Source organism: Cibotium barometz, chromosome 28 (assembly GCF_041138505.1).
Source record: "Cibotium barometz isolate CiBa-2024 chromosome 28, ASM4113850v1, whole genome shotgun sequence".
Taxonomy (NCBI): Eukaryota; Viridiplantae; Streptophyta; class Polypodiopsida; order Cyatheales; family Cibotiaceae; genus Cibotium; species Cibotium barometz.
The window spans coordinates 46,029,547-46,054,753 of record NC_141073.1 but is presented as its reverse complement, the minus strand read 5'-3'; the positions used below and the strand labels follow the sequence as shown (position 1 = coordinate 46,054,753).

At 39.9% G+C, this 25,207-nt stretch overlaps 2 protein-coding genes across 2 annotated transcripts; one reads left to right on the top strand and one right to left on the bottom strand.

The window, feature by feature from the left end:
- The first annotated feature begins 4,650 nt into the window (after positions 1–4,650).
- On the top strand, positions 4,651–6,346 carry LOC147622859 (uncharacterized). The gene is made up of 2 exons (XM_086822623.1): positions 4,651–5,390; positions 5,493–6,346. Exons 1-2 carry the CDS (start codon positions 5,075–5,077, stop codon positions 6,344–6,346), a joined length of 1,170 nt encoding a protein of 389 aa, XP_086678749.1. The 5' UTR covers positions 4,651–5,074.
- A 2,886-nt stretch (positions 6,347–9,232) lies between these two features.
- On the bottom strand, positions 9,233–14,054 carry LOC147622858 (uncharacterized). Its single transcript, XM_086822622.1, has 3 exons — positions 12,573–14,054; positions 12,242–12,487; positions 9,233–9,245 (listed from the first exon to the last, which is right to left on the bottom strand). Exons 1-3 carry the CDS (start codon positions 13,196–13,198, stop codon positions 9,233–9,235), a joined length of 885 nt encoding a protein of 294 aa, XP_086678748.1. The 5' UTR covers positions 13,199–14,054.
- Positions 14,055–25,207: the final 11,153 nt, after the last annotated feature.

Here is a 25,207-nt window from a genome sequence, read left to right as displayed (position 1 = left end):
CTTCAATGAGCTCCAAATACATGAAATGAGCTGCAACCAAGCATCACAAGGCCTTAGCAATGTCTTTGCTAAACTCTCCAGAGGAATTAGACCAATTTGATATAGACAAGGATTAATGCCTTGATTAAAAATGCTCTGTTTTTGGATAGACTTTCTGCAAACCTGCACACCTCTGATAAATCACTTCAATGAGCTCCAAATACATGAAATGAGCTGCAACCAAGCATCACAAGGCCTTAGCAATGTCTTTGCTAAACTCTCCAAGCTTTAAATGGCATCTAATGGAGTAGTATTGAATGAATTACATCAATTTAATTGAAAAAAAACAGGCAGGACTTCAGCTCCAGAATGCGTCGCCTCCCTGCTGTAGAGGGCTGTAGAGAGAGGGGAAATCACAATTGAATAGATAGGCCTCTTAGCAATGACCTAATCTACCTTCTGTATGAAGGGTTTAGCTCAATTTTCTCTCTAGCTCCTGCAATTCCTCCACGGGGGGTATGTCCACTGTTTTTGTGAAAAACCAGAAACTTTTGCATAAATCCACTTTCTCTTGATTTTACTCAAATCTGTATGCATCAATCTGCTTCAAGATTCTGTATGTTGTTTGTGCCCACTTTGTTAATACATTTGCAAACCCAAATACATGTGTCTTTGTGTATACATTTGCCAGGAGTATACATTCACTTCAAGCTTTCCATGAAAGCTTAGAGAAAAACCAGAATTTTTCACTTGCTTTATGCCCTTCAATCTTCACTGAACCTGCTCTTTGATACCTGCAATCCGTAGAGGGGGTCTTGCTACACTCACCAATGGTCCTTAGCTCTCAGATCTGATGCCGATGTGTGCTCCACAGCTTCTCCTTTGCTCCAAGCTCCAATGGCTTCCTTCACAGCTTTTTCTTCTTCTTCTCTCTTCTCTCACTCACTCTCACAACTCAGCTAATGAGCTCTTGGCTCTGATACCATGATAAAAAACAGGAGCAAGAAGGAACACACACAAGAGAAGCAAACCCTAATCCATAATCATCAACCATAAAGAAGGAGAGAAGCCATAGTCACCATCTCTCTCACTCACACAAAGAGGAACACAACATAGTGTTATGTCCACACTACAAGTAAACCTAATGTAATGTCCACACCACACATGACCAGCTGAACGTGGTCATAAACACACCACACGATATCTATCTACCATACTGTCACTCTATCAGCACCCATGTGCTACACTCCAGCTGTATATACGAGCTTGACATTTCAACACAATTGATTGTTGTCCTGCAAAGTGTTGTCAATATGCTGATAGAGATGCAGTACACCAATTGCGGAGGCGGGGGTTACGTTTGGAAGAACGTACCAACTATGTTTATGATGTTTTGGAGTCATCATGCCGCATTGACAATATGGGTACACGAAAATACAGTTTTATATTCAATGGGAAAGTTGTATGCGGTAGGGCATGGTATGGGATGCATGGCATCCCCAAAACATCTTTCTATAGGTATAGGTTGCATTTTGAGAATGGTGTAAGGAGGGCAATGCATGGCAATAAAGGAGCAATTAGAGCAGCTTGGGATCACACACAAATGGGCAGGGCAATCTTGAGAGACTTTATTGAGAAGAATGCAGAGCAAATGCCACATAAAAGTAGAACCATGCAGGATGGTTCCAGAGAGCCACATAAAAGTAGAACCATGCAGGATGGTTCCAGAGAGACACAATTGGTCATCCCAGATGTTTATAAGCAAATAGACATATGGGGAGAAGTGAATGCCACATTAGATGCTATTGGATGTAAGCAAATGTCTTTGTCCACACGAATTTGGAATACAGAGTTCAAGCATGTCACCTTAGCAAAGACAAGCGAGTTCTCCAAATGTAGTGTGTCTGCTCAGAGTCTGATCAAAGAACAACATGCAGCAACCAAATGCCTTGAAGAACGCAACATACTATTGAGGAAGCGTCGAAATCACATGCTGCAACAACAAAGTTGTCGAAACATATACTATGGATGGCGTCTAGCATCAGTGCTAAATCCTGAAAAGAACTTGTGCATCATACATGACAAGATGGACCAACAAAAGACAGCTATACCGAGGTTGAGAGTTCGATCAAAAGAGACAGATAGATCCACTCAACTACCAGTTTCCTTGACAGGCATGATCACACATGGGCATGGGGAAGGAAGATATGGGCACTTTGCGATTGATCTTTGGCCCCATAATCCTAACTTCACAATTGCGTCATTATCTCTGTGTTTCAAGAACTTGGAGTGACTTGAAAGGCATGAAGCTGGTGATCTACAACTAGATGGAATGCCAATATCAAGCTCTTTGTTGCTTTAAACTCAAGGAAAGCAGTAGACTACCATCAACAAGGTTCTCATACTACTACACAAATGGAGGACATAATACTACAGGATGGACAACAAGGTTTTAGACGACTACCAGAGAACTTGTTGCTACAGCTAGATAATTGTGGATCAGAAAACAAAAACCGTTATCTCTTTGCATATTTATCATTGCTTGTGGCACGAGGGACCTTCAAGATGATCCAAGTTGGGTTTCTCATGGTGGGTCACACACATGAAGACATTGATGCAATGTTCCAGCAAGTTCTCAGAGAAGCTTAGAACAAGCATGACATTCACTTTTCCTCACCTTATGCGGCATTTTCAACTGTGCCAGTCAACAAGGCCTTCTCCTTTTTTGTTGACACATGTACCAGACTTCAAGAGTTACATTGAAGGATACTTATGTGACTCCAAGGTCAAAACCACTTCACTTTCGTTTCTACATGCAAGGGGATACACCTCTAATGCAATACAAGATCCATCCTAAGTCAGTAGAATGGTTGCCAAGAGAAGGCGATATTGAACTATGGAAAAGAGACTCAACAACAGGAAAGCCTACCCTTCCAAAGGGTCTTCCAACCTTGCTACCCATGTCTGAGTATATTAAAGATCATCAAGAGGTGGTAAGTGGAATCAAAGACTATCTCAAGTATTGGGAAAGATGGTCAAGTGTACAAGGTCCTGAAGCGGAGTACACAAAGTTCATAACACCAGTGATTGATTATTGGAAAACCATGCTTGATGCACTTCAAGCTCCAAATGTCCAAGAAGCAAGAGTATTCATGGACTTTTGGCCAAGGACACAAGGTGATACATTATTTCAAGACATAGATGATGTGGATGACTTTCTTGGCTTGGAGGAGTTGAATGACCACTACTGTGGTCCTCTCAGCAAGCGACCAAAAGATGCATTTCAACCAATGATAGATGTCAAGAAAGACGACTTTGTACTTGTTCAACCTTCAGATCCAATATATCCAGTATGGCTTGGTGTTGCACAAAGTGAGGTTGATACAAATAAAAAATCAAGCAACTATCAAAAGATCTGTATACAATATTGGGCACCAGTTTGTGGACGACAAAATGCTACAGATGAGGAGGTATATCAGAATTGCTGGGATAAATACTGGGAAAGACCCTCAACGTTGGGAGAGAGTGGATACAATTGTTTTCTCTTGGATAACAAAAGCTACCAAAGTTCCCAAAAAAATTAAAATCTCTCCAAAGGTTGTCTTGAAGGCTAAAGCCAATCTACAAGAATCATTGGGCTAAAGACTTCCATGCTGCTGGAGAGGTTGCCAAAGATAAGGTGTTTATTAACACCACCTATTTAAGATTTTATCAATATCTCCTACATATACAATAAATATACTTCACCAATATTCAAGGTTCCAAATTAATGAAATTCCCAAATTCACGGGATTCATTTTGATTTGGAATTCCCAAACTATTGGGAGATTCCCAAATTCTCGAATATGGTGTTGGAGGATCCTGGAGGGTTCTGACCAGGCGATGCACGGGCTCGCGGTGCTTAGGACACCCATGCGTATGTCATCGTGGAAGATATATATGTATGATGATGAGAAAAATATTGTAATCTATTACTGGACATTAGGAACTCAATGGAGTCTTTTTGGGCCCTTTAATTTGCCATTGCCTAATGGAGGTGATTAAGAAATAGACAAATAGGGAGATTACATGTGGACTGAAACCAATGGTTTGTAAGAGCCTAGAAGGTAGTGGTCAAACTTAGAATAATAGGCTAAATAGGCTCTTTTTAAATTTTCAAAATCAACTAAAACTCAAAAATTTAAAACGTATATGCATTTTTCCCCTATTTTATATAGAAAAGGATAGCTGCAGCCCTGCCAGCAGCTATCCTATTTTATATAGAAAAGGATAGCTGCAGCCATCATTAACTAAGGCCTCCAAAGTGATAGAGGCCCAAAAACGAGTTCCCATGCATTCAATGCACATTCCCCTTCACTTTCCACTATCCCTCTCTCCCACGTTCCCTCCAAAACGCTCTGTCTTCTCCTTTTCTCATAGCAAGGCGTTTTTCACTCTCCAGACTACTTCTTTTAGCTATCTACCTCTTGATCTACCTCTCTCTTCACTCAGAAACCTAGATCTATAGCTATGGAAGCTTGATCTGCAACCTCCTCTTAGAAGCTATGGAAGTTTGATCCTCACTTACATTTCCTTCCTTCATCCTTCTTCCTTGTCCAACCTCCTTTTACAGAGTGTAACAGCAGAGCTTAGCTATGGAAGCTTGATCTGCAACCTCCTCTCAGAGGCTATAGAAGTTTGATCCTCACTTACATTTCCTTACTTCATCCATCTTCCTTGTCCAACCTCCTTTTACAGAGTGTAACAGCAGAGCTTAGCTATGGAAGCTTGATCTACAACCTCCTCTCAGAAGCTAGGGAAGTTTGATCCTCACTTACATCCTTCTACCTTGTCCAACCTCCTTTTACAGAGTGTAACAGTGGAGCCAAGATATGGAAGCTTGAGTTGCAAATGCTTTGGCTCTCATAATCTTACTCATTGTCTCCTCTCATCCCCTCCAATATCCTCTTTCAAAGTGCAGTAATAGCACAGCCAAGCCCTTGGAATTTGCTCTACAACTCCTTCTCTTTTTTACATCTCCCTAGTCTAAGTTTTTTCTCACCATTCTATTTTTCTTTGCCATCAAGGTTTATAATCTCTCTAATATATACATCTGATGTCTTCTTCTAGAGCTCGAAGGCCTCCGATCAGTATTCAATCTCTCTCTTGTAGCAGTGGTCAAGATGAGGATGGGCACTGGAATATCAAACAGTATGAGAAGTGGAATTGGATTACGATGCAGCCTAGTACAAGAGGAAGCCACAAGGTGTCAAAGCGATACGTTGATATACAAAGTCACCATTGGAAAGGGCGGATATTGGAGCTCAAACAAGATCGTGATGGAAAAAAGCTAGCCAAGGTCCAACATGTTTACAAGGCAACAGAGCTGAAACTAGCAGACCATGACCAACGTCAACGACTTCCTGCAAATTGTAAGTTATTTCACCACTTTATATTCTTGTTTTTAAATCAATTGTGTGCTAATAATGGTATACTGAGCACTGCTTCGATTGTTCTTTGGTTCCTGTGCGTAGATATTTTTCCCTCAAACTATAGTGAATGGGAGCCTATGGAGGCAATTTCAGGAACCTTTGAAGCATACCATGTGGAGCTTGGTAGTTTAATCTTTGGAGGGTGTCCAGCTGCACAACTTCTAGCACGAAACATCTTCTTCTATGAGGATACATATGTGGTTCCCACGACAGCAAATGGTACTGGAAAATTAGTTCCAAAACCTACGCCAACTCTCACATCTATTGAATGGCCAATTCCAGACAATGCTTCAGTGGCCATGGCTTGTTTGCAGATCGAAAGCAAGGTGCAAAATGCTATGAAGTGCACATATGGATCTCACAAAGCAACCATAACCTGCTTCATACCTCTACACCTCTTTGTGTACCTGTTCCGTACAAGTGACACACATCGTACCCCAACTTTATGGATTGCAAAGGGGGAGAGAGCTCTGACTTGTTTCTTATCACCTGCATGGGATAAAAAAGTTGTTCAACACAATGGAGACACCATCAGATGCGGAGTAATTGTTGAGAAGGTTGTGACGCGCTATCATATTGCCAAGCAACAGTTGTCCATTGCGTTTCCTTACAGGCGATGGAAGCTTACAAATGGAGAATGGGAGGCGTTAGACTCCGACACAACCTCTACAGAACAGGGTGTGCTACATATATCCATGCAAGGTGGGGATGTAGAAGATGTTACTGTGAATGATGACTGGTCCCTTGCCAACTTACGTGACTACTTAGTTCTTCGATTCTCACTCAGTGGTGATTTTGCTTTGATAATCAATGGTAGAGTAGTGCGCAAAAGGCAGGAACGATCTTTTCTTTGTAGAGAAATTACTTTCCCTGGCTGTGTAGCTATCAGCAGATAACCACTGGATATGTAATCTTGAATTGAAGTAAATACAATTTCAATTTTTTTGCCTCACTGTCTTATTAAGAATTTTCAATTATCTTGTGCAGTTTTATTTTTTTGTGATAGTGTAAGGTTGGTCACAGAAGCATCTGTGGCGTGAGCCACTAGTAAATTGGAAATGACCTTGCGATGGAAGGATACGTTCTTGCTTTCGCATACCATTTTTTAAAATTTTTTTGGTACTTACAAATTTTAAAAGTTTTTAAAAATTTTATAACAAGGTCGCCCATTTATAAACGATACTTTACTCATTTACATCAATTGACAATTATCGTTCTCTCCTAACACTTGCTCTCAATTTCGCACACCTTTTTGTATCACACACTCTCTATTTCCTCCAATCACTCATAGACATGGCACCTCTGCTTGACGCACTTATTGCACAGCTAGGAAAGCTTGAGTTACTTCATAGGGTTGATGAGATCATCCCTATGTTTGAGGGAGCAATTGATGTACGCGCAACAATGCATCTACACGCGCAACAATGCATCTACACGCGGATGCTTTTACAGATGTCATTCAGTATATGGATGAACACTTAAGCACGTACTCCATCATGTTTGAGGGTGATGAGGGCTTATGGGTTCCAGTTGACCTCATCAAGTACATATTCAGGGAAGAGAAGAATTTTAGATTTCGCCTATCCAGGTTTTTAAAATCCCTCACAGAAAAGGACTACAGAAATGAGGAGGAAGACTTACTCCTGGATCTACAAATGGGCAACATCGGCACTTCTTTCCTAAGCTGGGACATGGTTTTGGTCCTTCTGTTACAAGAGGGTGTGGCAAAAGAAAGTGGCAAGGAAAAAGAAAAGGGCAAAGTAAAGCTAATGGAGCAGGTCCAAGAGGCCCATGCTGAGGAAGAGAATGTTACAGAACAATGGGAGGCCTCAATGGCATTGGTGGCTCTACAAGATAATGTCCCCAAGGAGGTTTCGGCGGACCTAGTTCTAGAGGGCGATGAAGTACTCGAGGAGGTCCCAGACCTTGTTATCATGTCTTTGAATCCAATCATTATTGATGGGAAAGAGTTTTTGTTTTTGGATGACATTGCCAAGACACTCGGGTTTCGTGAGGATGAGGCACTTTCTATTATTGCCGTGAATGCTGGGGGTCAAGACAAAGGAAAAGTGAAAATCTCTTTTGAAGATGACAACCTCACAAAAGCGCTTGCATATGATATTGGTAGCAGTACCTTGGAAGAAGTAGTGGCCAAAGCGCTCGTTGAAATAAAGCAAGAAGTGCAATTCTATGAGAGCGTAGCTGCCTTTGAACCACACATGCCCTTGGTTGCTGGCGATGCTCAAGACCAAGGAAGCATAAACTTGACGAATGAGCAACTAGTTGCAAGTGACGATGCAACTGAGGTATGTCCTTACTTCTTAGTTGTAAAGCAAATTATTTTTTGTATCATTTCACGCTTCCTAACTTCTATATTGACATGTTGACAGACAGCTTTTGAAGTGGACAAGTTTGCTATGCGCGTAGGAGGAACGCGGCCAAAGTCAGAGGGTCGAGATGCATCCCTTTGGCACTACATACCTGCCCTCAGAGCCGACATAGTGCGGGTTTTTCATTTAGAATATGCAGAGATCGCCTATGCCGAGCTCCTAAAATGTAAAGCACTTAGTGCAGTCTTGTCGGAGAACCCCTTAGCCTCGAACATAAATAAATGTATTTTGGTAGCTAGGGAAGCTGCCTTGTATTGCTTCACGGGCAACCATCCCGGCTCAGTTTTAGGCCATTTTGCCCTTTCTCAGGCTCAAGGAATCAATGAGCCGAGTGATGTATTCCAAAGCTTAGGCCAGAAACCAGCCTCTAGAACTCTCTCTCCTGAGCTCTTCCAAGAGCTTATTAAAAAGATGTAATGCAAACTTCTCTTCCAAGTTTAATAAATTTTTTTTGTTGTGCATTGTAAGTTGTGATTTTTCCTGGCGTACTTGTGATATACCATTTCAAGCCTCGCAATTTTAAGATTTTGTTCATGTGGTCATAGAAAAAATTGTTTAGGATTTATTTTAATTGAGATCATGATTAAAAAAAGTAATCGAGATTGGGTTAGAGCGGTATGAAAAAATATTGTATTTATAGATGTAAACACACTCACATATATGTATATAATATATGTACATATATGTATATATATACATATATATGTGTGTGTGTGTGTGTACCTATATATATATATAAGATTCTGGGGCTATTGAAGGATATATATACATAAGACATAAGATATTATAAGATTTTAAGGCTATTATAAGATATATATAAATATAAATAATATCTTATATAAATATGTAAGATTTGGGGCTGTTAGGGCACCTAAATGGTTTTATGAGCCTCACCAGACCAAACATATCAAAAAATAAATAAATAAAATGCCATGTGCGCTACGGCGCGTAAATATCCATTTTGACCTGGTCAAACTAGATATTAACGTGCCGTAGCGCACATGGCATTTTTTTTTAATTTTTTTAATTTTTTTTGCCTTGAGGCACATAAGACACTCTTTAAGTTTCTCTAGTTGACTTTATAGGATCTAGATTTTTTGTATATATAAATATTCATATATATGTGTGTGTGTGTGTGTGTGTATATATATATATGTGCATATGTATATATATTTGTATATGTATATATATGTGTGTGTATATATGTTTGTGTGTGTATATATATATATGTGTGTGTGTGTGTGTGTGTGTGTTTGTGTGTGTTTCTTCCTGTGTGTATAGTGCTTTTATATTTTTTAAATGAAATGTTGATTGGCACTGAGTATACAAAAAAAATGGACTCGACAAAGAATGTAACAAAACTCACAAAGTTTTCATTAATGTGTGAAAAAGTTACAAAGGAATCCTGGAACATTACATAATTTTGTAGGGAGAATTACAAAATGGGTTAGCCTATTGAGGTAGAAGGCTACGCTCTAAACGTAGACGTAGGGCTAGGGACATATCTACAGGCTTCAAAGTAACTCTCTTGGCATGTACCATAGCCAGTACTGAGTCTTCAAAAACAGATACTATAATATCTTCAGCAGCTTCTTGAAGAGCTTCAAGAGTTGTGCTCTGTATGCGATCAACCCTGTCAGAATATTTTTCCATTGTTTCTCTCACCAGTCGAGAGAATGGTGCCTTGGGGATGAGAAGATCTGTGCTTTTCTGATATTTCCTAATCTCTCGTAGCGCGACTGTCCCTGGCCTCCATTTTCTCTTCTTCTTTGTAACTGGTGGAGGCGCTGGTGGTCTTTGATTCTCCCACGGTGGTCGTTCAGACCTGAACTTCTTTTTCTTTTGTGCACGCTCTTCCTCTTCTTGTTGATCCCGAAACTTGCCCTCCATTCTTTTACCACACTTCTTGACTGGCCGTTTGGATGTTGTGGCTGCCTGTGGCTGTGCTTGGCTTGCCCTCCTTGCGTCCTCTTTGGGCTGCTGTCTCTTTTGCATTTCTGTCTCCCAAGCTGCCCTCACAAGAGCAAACTCTTTGTCAATGGTATCTTTGGTGATGCCGTAAGACAAGAGCTCGACCTCCCTAGTCTGTAAGATAACCTCTAGCTGTTCTAGGTTGTCGGCCTCAATAACAATCTCCGGTGGCTGCCCTTGACCTTCCTCGGCTTCTTTTCGACGCCGCTCTTCTTCTGCTTCTCTACTAGACCCTGCTTCTTCAGCTTCCTTCCTACGTTGCGCTTCTTTGGGCCTCCTTCCTGCGCTCTTCTTCTCTCATCTCCTTTGCCTCTTGCTCTGTTACGATAGGTAGCCTTGTCCTTTTTGCTGTAGCAGGTAGTGGGCCAAGTTGATCGAAAAACCGTAAGTCTTGCTCCTGTTCTTCTGGCATGGCCTAGGTATGTACGAGTGCAAGAGATAGTGGGAGGGCAAGAGAGAGTAGAGCACAAAGAAGAAATTGAAATGTGGTGGCTATAAATGAAAAATGACTTAAATATGTCTATAAATATAATTTTTTAAAACTTTTAGAAAATTTAAAAACACAAAAAGATTATAATCAGAGAGTTTAAGCCCATGAGGAACCACACCGACGCTTGCTTGCTACCCACTGCCGTAGTCTCTCCCTAGCATTTGATCTGTTGTATCCTTCAGTTCTTCTTGCATTAACAGTTTTCATTATTTGACGCCTAAGAGACAAATTACCGCGACTTTTCTGCCTTTTTTTGCCAACCAGAACGCGATAGAACCAGTTGAACATTTCATGGAGTGCATTACTCTTGACTTTGCCACCACCATGGCGAGTGCCCTTAAAATACACGGCCTTTGCTTGGTAATGTGATTTCTCCATGCCTTGATTGCTCCAAAGTGCTAAAGAGCCATATCTATCGAGAAAGTATGGCCCATGTGCATACAATATATGCTGCATAAAAAATTACAAAAAGTCAACAAACAGTATGAAGAACATACTACAAGGACACAATAAATACAACATTACCATGTAGTGAGTAATGTGTGTTTCTCCCCATGCCTCGACCATTTCTTCTGTGAATCTACAAGTGGCTTGTTTAAGTGCCTCAATACCATGGTCATCCAGGTGAGGTCGCTCTAGAAGATCGACCATTTTATTACACACCTCCCATACATGTGCACGTTTTAGGCCAAGCCTGGCATCATTTCCTCGATATGTTGTGACATCACATATCTTCTTCCAAATTTCAAAGTCAGTGTGGCTATGAGAACCCAAGTGGTTTGATAGCAAGTGTTTTGCCTTTGATCCACCCATGCAAATTTTATTAGGGTTGTCTTGTGTAGGGTTTGATTTTCTGTCCTTTGTCAAGACCACTGCTCCAGCATGTAATCCCATAGAGGAAAGTACACCCTCTAGTGCACGTATTGACTCTTCTCGTCGATCTTCGGGCTCCATGTTCCATAGTTTATGTGGAGCATCAATAGCTTATCCAAAATCCTGAGTCTTGCATGTAATGTGCACACATGCACTTGACATAGTGGAATTTCCAAGATTGGGTTCCAAGCATTGTCCTCCTGGTCACGACTAGGTGGCTTGCTCTGGTCACAACTTAATATGCCATTATGCCATACCTTTGATCCTTTCCTCTGTTCAGCATAAAAAATGATTGCTTTTTTTGCACCCACCTGTTTTTGACTTTTGCCTTTGCTAGGTTGTTTCCCTTTTACTCTTGAGTCTACTGCTGTCTTGGAATGACAACAGTAAACACATGAGAATATAGAATTCGCACCTGTTTTACAACCCAACATACACTTTAAGGTTTTTAGATCGCCACCCAAGTGCTATTCAACGTTAAAGCAGCCTATTCCGGGAACATCATTGACCTGACAAGAGACGACATGTTGAATGCCAGACCGTTCAAAATACCACCTCAAGGTATCATGGTTCTCTTTTGGGAGGACCCATGCTGCTTGCCACCAGATGTTCTTCTCTGATTGAATGCCGTAGTAGTCCTGCTTATGCCCTTGACCCCTATTGTTGCTGTCTTCAGTTGCATCCAACTCTTGGGTCTCTAAAGGCCTTCCACTAAGTGCTCGGCTCATCAAGGTTAAACTAACACGCTCCAGTCTTTGACCTTTAACCACTTGACATTCAGCTTCAAGACAAACACGGCATTTCCACCTGTCTCTTCAAGTGTGAGGCCATAGTACTGAATCATTGCTTTTTGTAGCACTTCCATGTCAATGTAGACATTGTTATATGCATTGTATTCAAAGGGTTTGATTGTTGGCATTGGCATAATATCCTCCACCCACTTGTACCCACCCTCGAACATGGATGCAATATCACCATTAGCACACTTCTTTGCCATCTGTAAGCTATAAAGTGTTGGAAGCAAGGATTGCATAACTCCCTTTGCTCGCAACCCTAAAGTGATTGACCTGTATATTGCTCTGTAAACTTTCTGGCTAATACCTGCTGAGTCACATATATCAAGCATCTCTTTGGGGGTGACAATTTCTTTGATTTCCTTCAAGAAATGTTGACGAAGGCTCTCCCGCAGCTTATCATTACCAGAACCTGTTATCATTTCCATAATATCCTTCTCCTGAAGGACATGCTGAAGAAGGGAGGCATTAACATTGTCCTCAGCGTTGTTACATCCTAGTATAGCTGTTGCACAAGCCCTACAATCACAATGGTCAACCATGAGAGATGCTTTATTCATTAATTGCTTCTCAAAGCTGCTATAATTCCTACAAAAAATTTTACCTGGTTGTTTGTTTACGCCTCTTGCATGCGCCTGCTGTCTTTGAAAGCAACCCAACAGCTTTACGTTTTCTTTGCCTTGCGTGATATCCCATGGGAAGGTGAGTGAAATGGTGAACACGACGCCGAAGATTACGAGTGGAGTGTTGAAGACGAACATAATTATCGGTAAATTGATTTATTGTGTGCACACGATCCGCTAGATTATTCTTCTGCACCTCAAGCTCCTCTGAGAGCTCTTTAATCCTCTGCATCAAACCATTGATCTGCTTAGTCGATGCCGCTTGAAGCTGGTCGAAGACAAATTGTGTTTGTCTCTTTTCAGCTACTTCATCTAGCCACAACATGTGTAATCTCCTACAATAGCCAAGAAGCCCATTGAAACCATCACCAACAAACATAAGAAAACTTGTAATGCTTTTGAATGGTGGAGGGGCACCAGATATTGGATCTGGTGGATAAAGATTTCCATCAATCCAAAGATCAATGGCCTTTGCTCCTTGCATTCGAAGCTGATCGTATGAAATATTGGGTGCAACATGCCTACTGCGTAGGGTTGCGTATTCTGTCTCCAAATCAACCTGAAGGCGGATCTTAGAAGGCTTATTGGTGATGTCTTGTAGTGCCATCTACAAGAAAGTAGGCTTGTAAGCTTGGGTTGAATAGGAGTGGAAGGAGCAGGATATGGTATCAAAAAATAATAGGAAGAATGGAGATGAGGGTTGCTTCTCTAGAGCTGCATTGTGGATAGAGAAAGAAGCCAGAAAGGGAGCCAAAGAAACATAGAGAGGGTTGGCAATGGTGAGACAAAAATGCAAAGGAGACAATGCATCATGGGAAGCTTCTTTAGTGCAAGCTATGGCTGCTAAGCAATATAGAGAGAGAATACTTCATGAAAAGGTTCTTCTGTGCTACTACTGTGGGTTTGGAGAGAGAACCAAGTATTGTAGAAAGAATGCTCCTGGTAAGCTTCTTCCTTGCAAGCCATGGCTACTACTGTGGGTTTGGAGAGAGAAGGCTCATTTAGGAGTACAGACCTGCTAGCTATGGAGAGAGGACCAAGTACTGTAGAGAGAATGCTCATGGTAAGCTTCTTCCCTGCAAGCCATGGCTACTACTGTGGGTTTGGAGAGAGAAGGCTCATTTAGGAGTACAGATCTGTTAGCTATGGCTTTTGGAGTAGAGAAAGACGCTTTTTTCCATGGAGAAGGAGTGCAGGGCGTGTTAGAGAGAAGATTTAGAGAGAGAAAGAGATCTGGTGTACACACAAAAAAGGGGGGAAGAAAGTGACGAATTTTTGGAATGTTTGGAGTTCGAAAAGGTTGCTGCAGGCTATGATTACTGACTGACAGCCCATTACAAAGCTTTAAAGTCACCTAGGTGGCCAGATCTAGGAATATCTCCTTTTTTTTATTTTTTTTTGTTTTTGTGAAAAATCAAATATATGCTTTTAGGACTAGGCCTCTAGGCTTGGTCAAAGATGGATTAGCATTTTAAGCATTTCACTAAACGTCCAAATTAAAGGGCCCAAGAAGACTCCATTGAGTTCCTAATGATCTTGTTGCTGACCTGCTGGTCTCAATGGAGCCACATGTCAATGTCCTATACTACATTTTGGCTTTTAGAGAACATGGTCGATTTCAGCTCAGGGATTCTAGCATCCAACTTAAATAACCTGTCTTCTTTCTTTCCTTTGGCAATGACTCTACATCCATTTTTGAAATCCTCAACGAAGTAACCATGCTCGTTTGAAACGAACTTGTAAACCTTGTTCAAAAATTTGACCAAACTTTTTGTAATAGAAGGCACATACAAGACATCTGTTATAGACTTTGTTTCATTATTGTGCATCACCCCAATGGTACACTCCCCCAACATGAGTGATAGCATGCTGGGAATCATCACCTGTCTCCACATAGCCTTTCACATCCATTGGCTTCATATGTTCAAACCATTCGCCATGACAAGTCGTATGGTTTGATGCTCCAGAGTCCATATACCAAGTGTCATCACTCTCACCATTTGTCATCATAGATCCCACAACATGTTTCATGGCAAACAAGTGATTTGCACTGCCCCAACATGAGTGATAGCATGCTGGGAATCATCACCTGTCTCCACATAGCCTTTCACATCCATTGGCTTCATATGTTCAAACCATTCGCCATGACAAGTCGTATGGTTTGATGCTCCAGAGTCCATATACCAAGTGTCATCACTCTCACCATTTGTCATCATAGATCCCACAACATGTTTCATGGCAAACAAGTGATTTGCACTGCCATCATGATTGCTTTATGTAAACTTTGCACCATTTGCATAATTTCCACCATGTTGTGCTCTACCCCCTCTCAAATTATTTTGTTTACAGTAACAATCACGTGCCATATGACCAAACTTCCCACAATAATGGCATTGCACATTTTGCATAGATGTTTGTTGGCCTTGCCCCAACGTCCTCTTCCACGAGGATTACCTCTGCCTCTCTGAGGTGTCACCACGACCACCTCTAGCACCATATGAAGGCTAAAAATTCTATTGTGGTGACCTATCCTGCCATCCACGACCATAACCATGACCTCGTATCATGTAAATCTCCCCCTGCCTCTAAATCCCCTTTGTGAATAGAAAGCCTGATTCCTGCCATTATCATCATGGCTAGTAGATGCATCAGGAAAATAGTCATTGAGTTTGATTTCCTCAACAAGCAAGAGTGAAACCAGCTCATCAAAATCTGGTAAACCTATACTCCGAACAGAGATAGATGTATCAAAAGACTTGTACTCCTTGTTGCCAAGACCACGCAAGGCAATGTCTACCAAATCATCATCAGGCTGGGGGCATTGATAGTTGCCAATGCATATGCATACTTCTTTATCTCTTGTACATAATCATGAATACTCCTTCCTTTCCGCTTCACATTATGAATCTGTTGTCTCAACTGAGACTTACGAGCACTAGTATCTGTACCAAACAGTGTTACCAACATATCCCATGCATCCTTGGGATTCTCAGCATCATGTATATGTATGAGTATAGCATCGGAGATACATATAGAGAAGTAATGCAAAACTTTGTATGCTCTCTCTGACCACCACTGTTTATGAGCTACAACTTGTTGTTGTGTAGGTTGTCTTGGGCTCTGCACATGTAACAAGGTTCCAAAATCCTTTTCCTTTCAGAAAACTTTTTATCTTGTACTTCCATGCCTGGAAGTTCTTTCTATCCAACTTCTCACCCACAATCTGTACTAGGTTGTCTGACATATTTGCTCAATGCAAATGCACCTTCTGCACACGTCCAATTCTGTAAATGAGCCTTCCTTAGCTCAACCACACTCTAATAAGTGTTCCAGATACTCCAAAGTACTCAACAAACTTCACTGTTCATGTAGAAAATCAATTTGATTGCATTCAAATTGATGTCAAAGATCAATTTGATTGCATTCAAATTGATGTCAAAGATCAATTTGATTGCATTCAAATTGAATTGGCATACGTAGTCCAAAGTACCCTATTTTGGCATGCTTTCCAAGGCTTCAAATTGCAATGTGGTGGTTCAATCAAGTGTGGATAACTTGCATTGACACCTAAACAAGCTCAATGTTGCATATTAACACCAACCAAGGTGCATACATACCAGAAATATCAAATCCCCTTCTCTGTTTAGAGAAAAACCAGTAAGAAAAGTGCTCTAATTTCTTCAATTCTGTCCAAATTGGGGGACCAAGCATTCATTAGCTTAGCAATGATGTCTACTAACTCCATATAAAAGGAATTAGACCAATTGTAAAAATTGAGAGAGTAATTAGCCAATTAATGACCCTCTATTTCACTAATCAAACTGTTTATAGCCTGTTTAATCATCAGCTCATAATTAGCTCCAAAATGCATAATTGCTCCAACCAACCACATAGAAACCTTCTCATATCTGTGTATCACAAAATTGCTAAGAAAATTTTGAAGTTAATCAATCACCAAGCTTGAATTTGGCCTCCACTTTGCTATGTGATGCAATTTCTGCTCTATTTCTGGCCTTCAGGCTGTGCCGCCGATTGTAGGAGGTATTTGGCTGGTTTGTTGTGGCTATTGAATGCATATGTAGGTTCCCAACTTTCCTAGGCATGCACACAATCCACCAATGTGTTGATTTTTGCAAAATACCAGCTTCAATTGCATAAAAAATGGACCTCTATTCTCTATTTTTGTGAGCGCTTCAAAACAATAAATTTCCAATCACTCCAATGCATCAAACTTGCCCCAAATTCATTCTAGGGCTTGCACATGAGTTGCCAACACATTCTCATTTTCGAGATACATGATTCTTTGTCAGGTTTGCAACCATTTGCCTCATACATTCACCACACTCAAGCTTCAATGGAGAGCTTGCAAAACAAAAAAAATTCTTTGCTTTGGGCAACTCAAATCTGATGTTGTTTGTGTTTTTGCACCTTAAATCCACTCAAGGGTGTTTAGTATTCCTTACCCGGTAGGCCAAGATCTTAGATTTGGTGAAAATCGGTGTGCTTGAAGCTTCACAGCTCCAATGGCAAGCTCCACAGCTTTTCGTCACAGCTTCTTCTCCCTCTTCTCTCACTCACTCACCATAAACCCTAATAGAGAGCACCAAGCTCTGATACCATGATGAAAAACAGCATAAACCCTAATAGAGAGCACCAAGCTCTGATACCATGATGAAAAACAGGTATACGGAAAGGAGACACACACACAGGACCAAACCCTAATATATTAAGCCAACCTAACCATAGAGGGAAGCTATGTCCCTTCTCACACAATGCATAAAGCTATAATCCATAAGCTACAACACACTACTTGTGTTGTGTTGTCCACACACAACTAGCCCTAGCTACTGTCCACACACTATGACCAGCTGTCGTTTATGTCTCACACATGTTACTACCCAACATGCCAGCACATAGTGCAGCTGGCATAAGCTGACATCGAGCTTGAATCTCAACAATTTGGAGATTCTTCAAGACATGGAATGGAAAGGGGGAGCACGATGGTGTGTGTCAAACACGCTGTCAGACATCACAAGCTCTGCCATGATAGTGAGCACTTTTGAGATGCACATGTAGTGGATTGGTGCAATGTGCATTTGACCTGCATTTGTTGACCTGCATTTGACCACTAGTGCCAGGATCTTCCTTCCATCAACGAGATGCGAGGATTGTTATGAGGTTCTTTTGGCATGTTGATAGTGTGCTTGATGGTGCATTAGGAGCACATCCTATGATTACCCCAGCATCTTCATACAGTGCCATTCATGCTTTTGCAAGCCATGCAATGATGGTGACTACTCATTGTGCAAGATGGGAGAGTGGGGAAAGTGTTGAGGCCAAAGCGAGGAGCATTACCCCCCCACCACTTTTGATCCTCTCACACTACTTGAGGGGGCATATCATGATTCTTTGACAAATATTTTGACACTGGGTGATGTTTTTGCATTCATCTCCAAGGAGGTGGAATACTATATTCTAAGGTTCACCCTTGATTGTGATGTGAATGATGATTATGGATTCTCATTTGTTGATTCCCACAACATGATAGTTGCAGGTCACTACTGTGCACAGAGTCAGATGCGTAAGGGTTACATTGAGTTTTTGTAGTATGAGTGGAGCAAGGAGGCAATCATATAATATCATCTAGTTCTTACTGTGCATAGAGTCAGATGCGTAAGGGTTACATTGAGTTTTTGTAGTATGAGTGGAGCAAGGAGGCAATCATATAATATCATCTAGTTCTTACTATGAAACTCACGTCGGTGAGTTAACAACAAGAAGGAAGACCCCCCACAGTGGTCCTTAGCCCCAGCACGAGCACGTGAGCATCTTGGAGGCCCTTAGAGCTAGACTCGTCCGTGGATTGATATTGGATCCTCCTCCCTCTTATTTGTTGTATCTACTACCCCCATCATTTTTTATCTTTATCTCAGTTTGTATCTTATACCCCTATATATTATGAGTTGTCTTTTCAGTTCTGCCCATATATTTTGTATCTTTCTATTAATGGTGTGGGGGTGAAACTTTGTGAGTGGGTGTGTTAAGCTAAACATACAACCTTGCACACACAAGAGAGGGAAATAATAAGAGAGACAACCATTCAAGGTTCAAGTAAGAGATGTGAACTTGGCCAATCCTAATGAGGGTTAACTCCCATTTGTGAGGCCTCTACGGGCTCACTCCACCACCACCACTTGTGTCACCCAAGTGGAGATTCAAGAGCTAGGTGAAGAGCAAGGAAGGAGGGAGTTATGGACAACTCAACCTTCACTCCATGCCACATGCATGCAAGAGGGACCTTGGTAGAGAGACAAGAGAGGGAAGAGGAGATGAGAAGCTAGATCATCACCATCCCTAACATGCATACACCACAACAATCAAGCATGCAAGCATCAACAATACAAGCATGCAAGCATCAACAATACAAGCAAGAATCCACAAGCTCAAGAGTGAGAGAGAGAGAGAGAGAGAGAGAGAGAGAGAGAGAGGCAAAACTCAAATGAGACTAATGGGATTGTCCTATTCATATTCCATAAAATGTCTTATATACAAGAACTCTCATTTTACAATGGCTCGCCACCCATTTACAATTTGGGGGCCCAAAACTAGCTTCTTAGCTCTATGTACATCTCTTTCCTATGATCGGCATTACACAAGCCATAAGATCGGTCATCCCATATCTCTTTTATCAATTAGCAATTTTCATAGGTTACAAAAAGATAAGTTACAAGAAGCGTAGTCACGCTTGAAAAAAAATGTTGAATAGAGTGGTTAACATACCCCCCCTAATTCAGGTTCGTCTCCTGAGAGCTAACCGGATCTAGAGGTAGTAGATCAAATAGGTTTTGACAAAATCATGGTGCAAGGTAGGAGTCGGGGAGCTTGATGGAAGACACGATAGCTGGTCCAAAAAGTTGTTTCCATCATGTGTTCAGATGTTTGGAGGCACCAATATGGCATCCACATGACACACTCGTAATAATAGACAAAGATCTGCATCAGTGTTGGCCCTTTGTTGATGTTGAAGGCTAATCCTTGGGTGCCTTCATGATAGTGGTTCCAGTCGAGGAGTGTATATAGCAACATGATAATCAAATTCAAAAATGTGATAGTGTGGCGATCACCACAAGATCGAGCATGGTAATCATCGCAGGATCGGGCACTTGATCATATTTTCTGAGGAATTCAGGGATGAGCTTTATCATGCTTTCCTCTGTGCACGGCTACTGTAGTGTTGGAGGAGCAAACCATGGAAAAAGTTTAGTAATAGCTTTAGGTTCTTTGTTTGCTCCTCAAAGAAGAGGTTCTAGGCCCATCTTCGTCAAATCAGCCAGGTACTCATGGTTTATTCGAAGTGGGCATGACACCTTGCAGTAATTCCCCCAAATGTAGGGCTTTAGTAAAATGGTCGCTAGGCCAGAGTCCGTTTTCCATAGAACAATTTTTTTGTCTGGGATTTAATTCATCTATCGAACTAAACAGAAATTGAGTCTCGATTTGCGGATCCATCAGTCCAGCCTATCCAGTCCCATGGGTTAGCCCATCCAGTCCCATGGGTTAGCCAACCACCCAACCACTGTAGTGATGGGATCCAATTAGGAATTTGGTTAGGTTTTGTCCTGGGTACCTGGGAACTCTTTTCCCTGGGTACCAGGGAAAAGAGTTCCCAGGCCCCCTAGCCGAAAGTTCAAGCAAACATAAAACTAGTCACACCAATATGAAATTGCCTTTTTCTCAGCATCAGCTAACTTTAAAACAATCCTTTAATGAAACCATTATGTCACTGACGACAATCCTTAAAATCTTTCGTTGAATCCATATTTCCAATCACTCATTCATCGGTGTACTTATGGCATCATTGGCAACCAGAACGCTCACCACCTGTTCACAGGGGCCTTTTCAATAGTTCCTAGCTCATAGTACCCGGCAATATTTTCACATATAAAAATCAAGATGGAATCCTCGTTGAAGATTAGCAAGATCAATCAACAGATCCATATAAGAGAGCCATGGACTCATCCGTTGAGGACCAGCAAGGTCAATCAACCAAATCCATGCCCGGTTTCAGAAAACAACTCTTACTCCTTGTTCCAATATCTTTCACACGACGCACGTGCGGGTATCTTTGGTGACCCAGAGCCCGAGCACCGTATGGTCAACACCCTCTAGGATCCTTCGTAGGTCACCTAGCGCTTCACTCATAGGCCACTTCCTTGGTCCCTCATCCACCGTACCGGAAGCTCACAATTTAAATTGAACCGAGGCTGTGAACCGAGGCTGGTCAAGACCTCGGTCGACCTTGTTGCTACGGGAGACGTCCTCCATTGACTCTCCGTCAGCAGTTGCAACTTTACCAGTTAGGTCTCCATGACCTTAAGTGACAACACGGTCAAAATGCTTCCCCAGCATTCTTGACATAAAACACTAAACAGGTCATAAATACAGTTTCTATAATGAACTCACGTCTTTCCAGATTATTCCACATCAATCCATATTACTTAACCCAATTCCAAATCATATGTGTATCCATTCTTGACCAGATACATCATTTTCCATCCCATCACACCAGATTCATTCACTTCACATAACATCCATTCCTATCTTTCTTAATTTACATTACGTCTCATCACATCCATTTCTCATTACATCTCATTCGTTCACATCTTATATTATTCATCCACATTCTGATTCACATGACATCTCATCTCATCCATTCGCTCATATCGACTTCATATCCATTCACATACATTTTTGCATTCATTATTTCACATACACATTCGTACATCCACATTCACATCCACATCCACATCCACATTCATTATTACACATCCACATTCGTACATCCACATTCACATCTACATCCATACATCCATTTTCACATCCACATTCATACATCCACATCCACATCCACATTCACATCTACATCCATACATCCATTTTCACATGCACATTCATACATCCACATCGATACATCCATTTCCACATCCATATTCATACATCCACCTCCACATCCATACATCCACATCCACATCTACATCCATACATCCATTTTCACATCTACATCCACATTCATTTTCACATCTCATCCATACATCCATTTTCACATCTACATCCACATTCACATCTACATTCATACATACACATCCATACATCCACACCCACATCCACATCTATATTCATACATCCACACCCACATCCACATCCACATCGACATCTACATCTATATTCATACATCCACACCCACATCGACATCCACATCTACATCTATATTCATACATCCACACCCAGATCCACATCCACATCTACATCCATACGTCCATTTACACATCTACATCCACATTCACATCTACATCCACATCCATATCCACATCCATACATCTATATCATACATTCACATCCGCGTTCACATTCATACATCCACATCCATACATCCATATCCACATCCATACATCCATATCATACATTCACATCTACGTTCACATTTATACATCCACATCCATACATCCATATCCACATCCATATCCACATTCACATACATCCACATTCACATTCACATACATCCACATTCTTACATCCATATCCATATCCTTATCCACATTCCATATCTACATTCAAATCCACATCCTTATCCACATTCTTACATCCATATCCACATTCCATATCTACATTCATACATCCACATCTACATTCATACATCCACTTCCATACATACACATCCATATTCATACATCCACATCCATATTCATACATCCACATCCATACATCCACATCCACATCCACATCTACATCTATACATCCATTTTCACATCTACATCCACATTCATACATCCACATTCACATCTACATCCATACATCCACATCCATACATCTATATCATACATTCAAATCCATACATCCATTTCTACATTCCCATTCATATAACCACATACGCCTTCACATCTATTCTTTTACATCACATCCATTCTCGCCCTATCACAACCCATATACATCTTATCCCATCAGATACACTTCTTACCTCATCCCATACACATCTTATCACATCCTAACTCATCTTATCACATCCTAACTCATCCCATATGCATCTTATCACATCCTATCACTTCTCATACACATCTTATCACATCCTAGCACATCTCATACACATCTTATCACATCTTATCACTTCCCATACGCATCTTATCACATCCTATCACATCTCATACACCTCTTATCACATCCTATCAAATCTCATACGCATCGTATCACATCTTATCACTTCTCATACACATCTTATCACATCCTAGCACATCTCATACACATCTTATCACATCCTATCACTTTTCATACGCATCTTATCACATCCTATCACATCTCATACACCTCTTATCACATCCTATCACATCTCATACGCATCTTATCACATCCTATCACTTGTCATACACATCTTATCACATCCTAGCACATCTCATACGCATCTTATCACATCCTATCACTTCTCATACACATCTTATCACATCCTAGCACATCTCATACACATCTTATCACATCCTATCACATCTCATACACATCGTATTAGGCATAAAGACAACTTTAGTAGGAATAACACTTTTATAATAATCCTTTTATGCATTTTACTATGCACAAATTTCAATTTAATGAGAATAATACTTTCAAAATAAAAATAAATCTTTTATACATCTTTCTATGCATAAATTTCCATCTTAATGAAGTTAACACTTTTAGAATAAATCTTTTATGCATCTATCTATGCATAAAATCAAAATTGATAAGAATAACTCTTTTGAATTAAAAATAAATTTCTTTATGCATCTTTCTATTTATAAAATCAAAATTGATAAGAATAACTCTTTTGAATTAAAAATAAAATTCTTTATGCATCTTTCTATGCATAAAATCAAAATTGATGAGAATAACACTTTTGGGTTAAAATAATTTCTTTATGCATCTTTCCATGCATAAATCCAATTTAGTAGGAATTACACTTTTAGAATAAAAGAGTTTCTCTTATGCATCTAATTTGTGCATAAAATCCAATTATGATGAAAATCTCACTTTTAATATAATTTTTTTTTATGCATATGTTTATGCATATAAATCATTTATGATGAAAATCATTCTTTTGATATAAAAGAATTTCTTTTATGCATCTAATTTATGCATAAAATCCTTTATGATAAAAATCATACTTTTATTATTATTTTTTTCTTTTATGCATCTACTTATGCATAAAAATATATTATGATAAAAATCACACTTTTATAAATAAATATTTCTAGTATACATTTTTCTATGTCTAGAGTGAAAATAACTTTTAAGAATACTCATACAATGCGGATTACTCTTTTTAACATAAAACTTAATTACTAGAAATCCTCTTTTTCTTAATTCATCAATTATGCATAACATAAAAATCAATTTCTCCATGATTACAATGAAATTCTTTCAATTAATCTAGGATGATAATTCCTAGAATATGGTAGGAAGTCCTCTTTTCATGCTTTGAATGAAATTCTTTTAGGTGTAATTTTTACAGAAATTTTGCCATAGCTCCGCTACTATGATTGATAAATCTCGATTATTTTAAAGGATAAAGCTTAACATTAAGGGAATGATTAGAATGATCCCTAATTGGATCATTAACCCATAATGGATTGAATCATCAATATTCATGAAATACATAAACTAAAAGTATAGAAAAAAGCCATTAATTTGGCCTCAAGCATAGATTAATCTTGGATTAAGGAAAAGCTTTATGAAAAGCTTCATTTGGATTGAGAATAGGTCATGAGAATGACCATTCTTTGAGTGAGATTTATGTAATTCTTTACTACCATTCATCAATTAACTTCAATAGCATTCAAAATCCAATCTAATTAAGCTTCTCAAGCTTGAGAGGGGTTGAGAAGAGAGAAACATTGAGAATTTATAGAAAAGATCAAAATTCACCATTTACCTTACAAATTGTTTGATTCTTTATTCACGGTAGAGGCCCCCAACCAATCAATTGGTTTGGTGTGCTGATGGAGTCACCAATGGAGATTGAAGAAAGAGGGAAGCTCCAATTTCTTCAATTTGGAGAGAATTTTAGAGAATAGTAAAAATTAGCATTATTTCAGCATAATTTTGGCATAGTATAATTCTCCTATTTTTTTACAAAGACTCAGGTTCTATCTATAGGAGAGGGAGGCTCTAACCAAGACCAACTGATTTTTAGAATTTTCTAGATTTCAGTTTGGTTGAATTTGGACTAGATTTGGACCTAGTTTGGTTCATTTTTTCTCGGTTTTTTTTATTCGGTTTGATCCAAGAGAGAGGAGAGATAAAAATATCACATTATTTTTTAGTTTAAAACTCATTCAAGCATGTGAAGTATGCACCTCTTTGAAGGGACTCCCCTTCCTTACATATGTGTCAAAATGGAATGATTATACCACAAATATCTCTTTTTTTTTAGTAATACTCATAGTTTTTTACTAATAACCCTTGTACATAGTCAACTCTTCATCTTATGTGAGCATTTACTCATTTTTGGGTAATTTCTTTTACAAATTGGATTTATCTCCTCCTCACACATGGATTGATCTTATTGGCCCATAGGAACCTTAATTTAAAATTT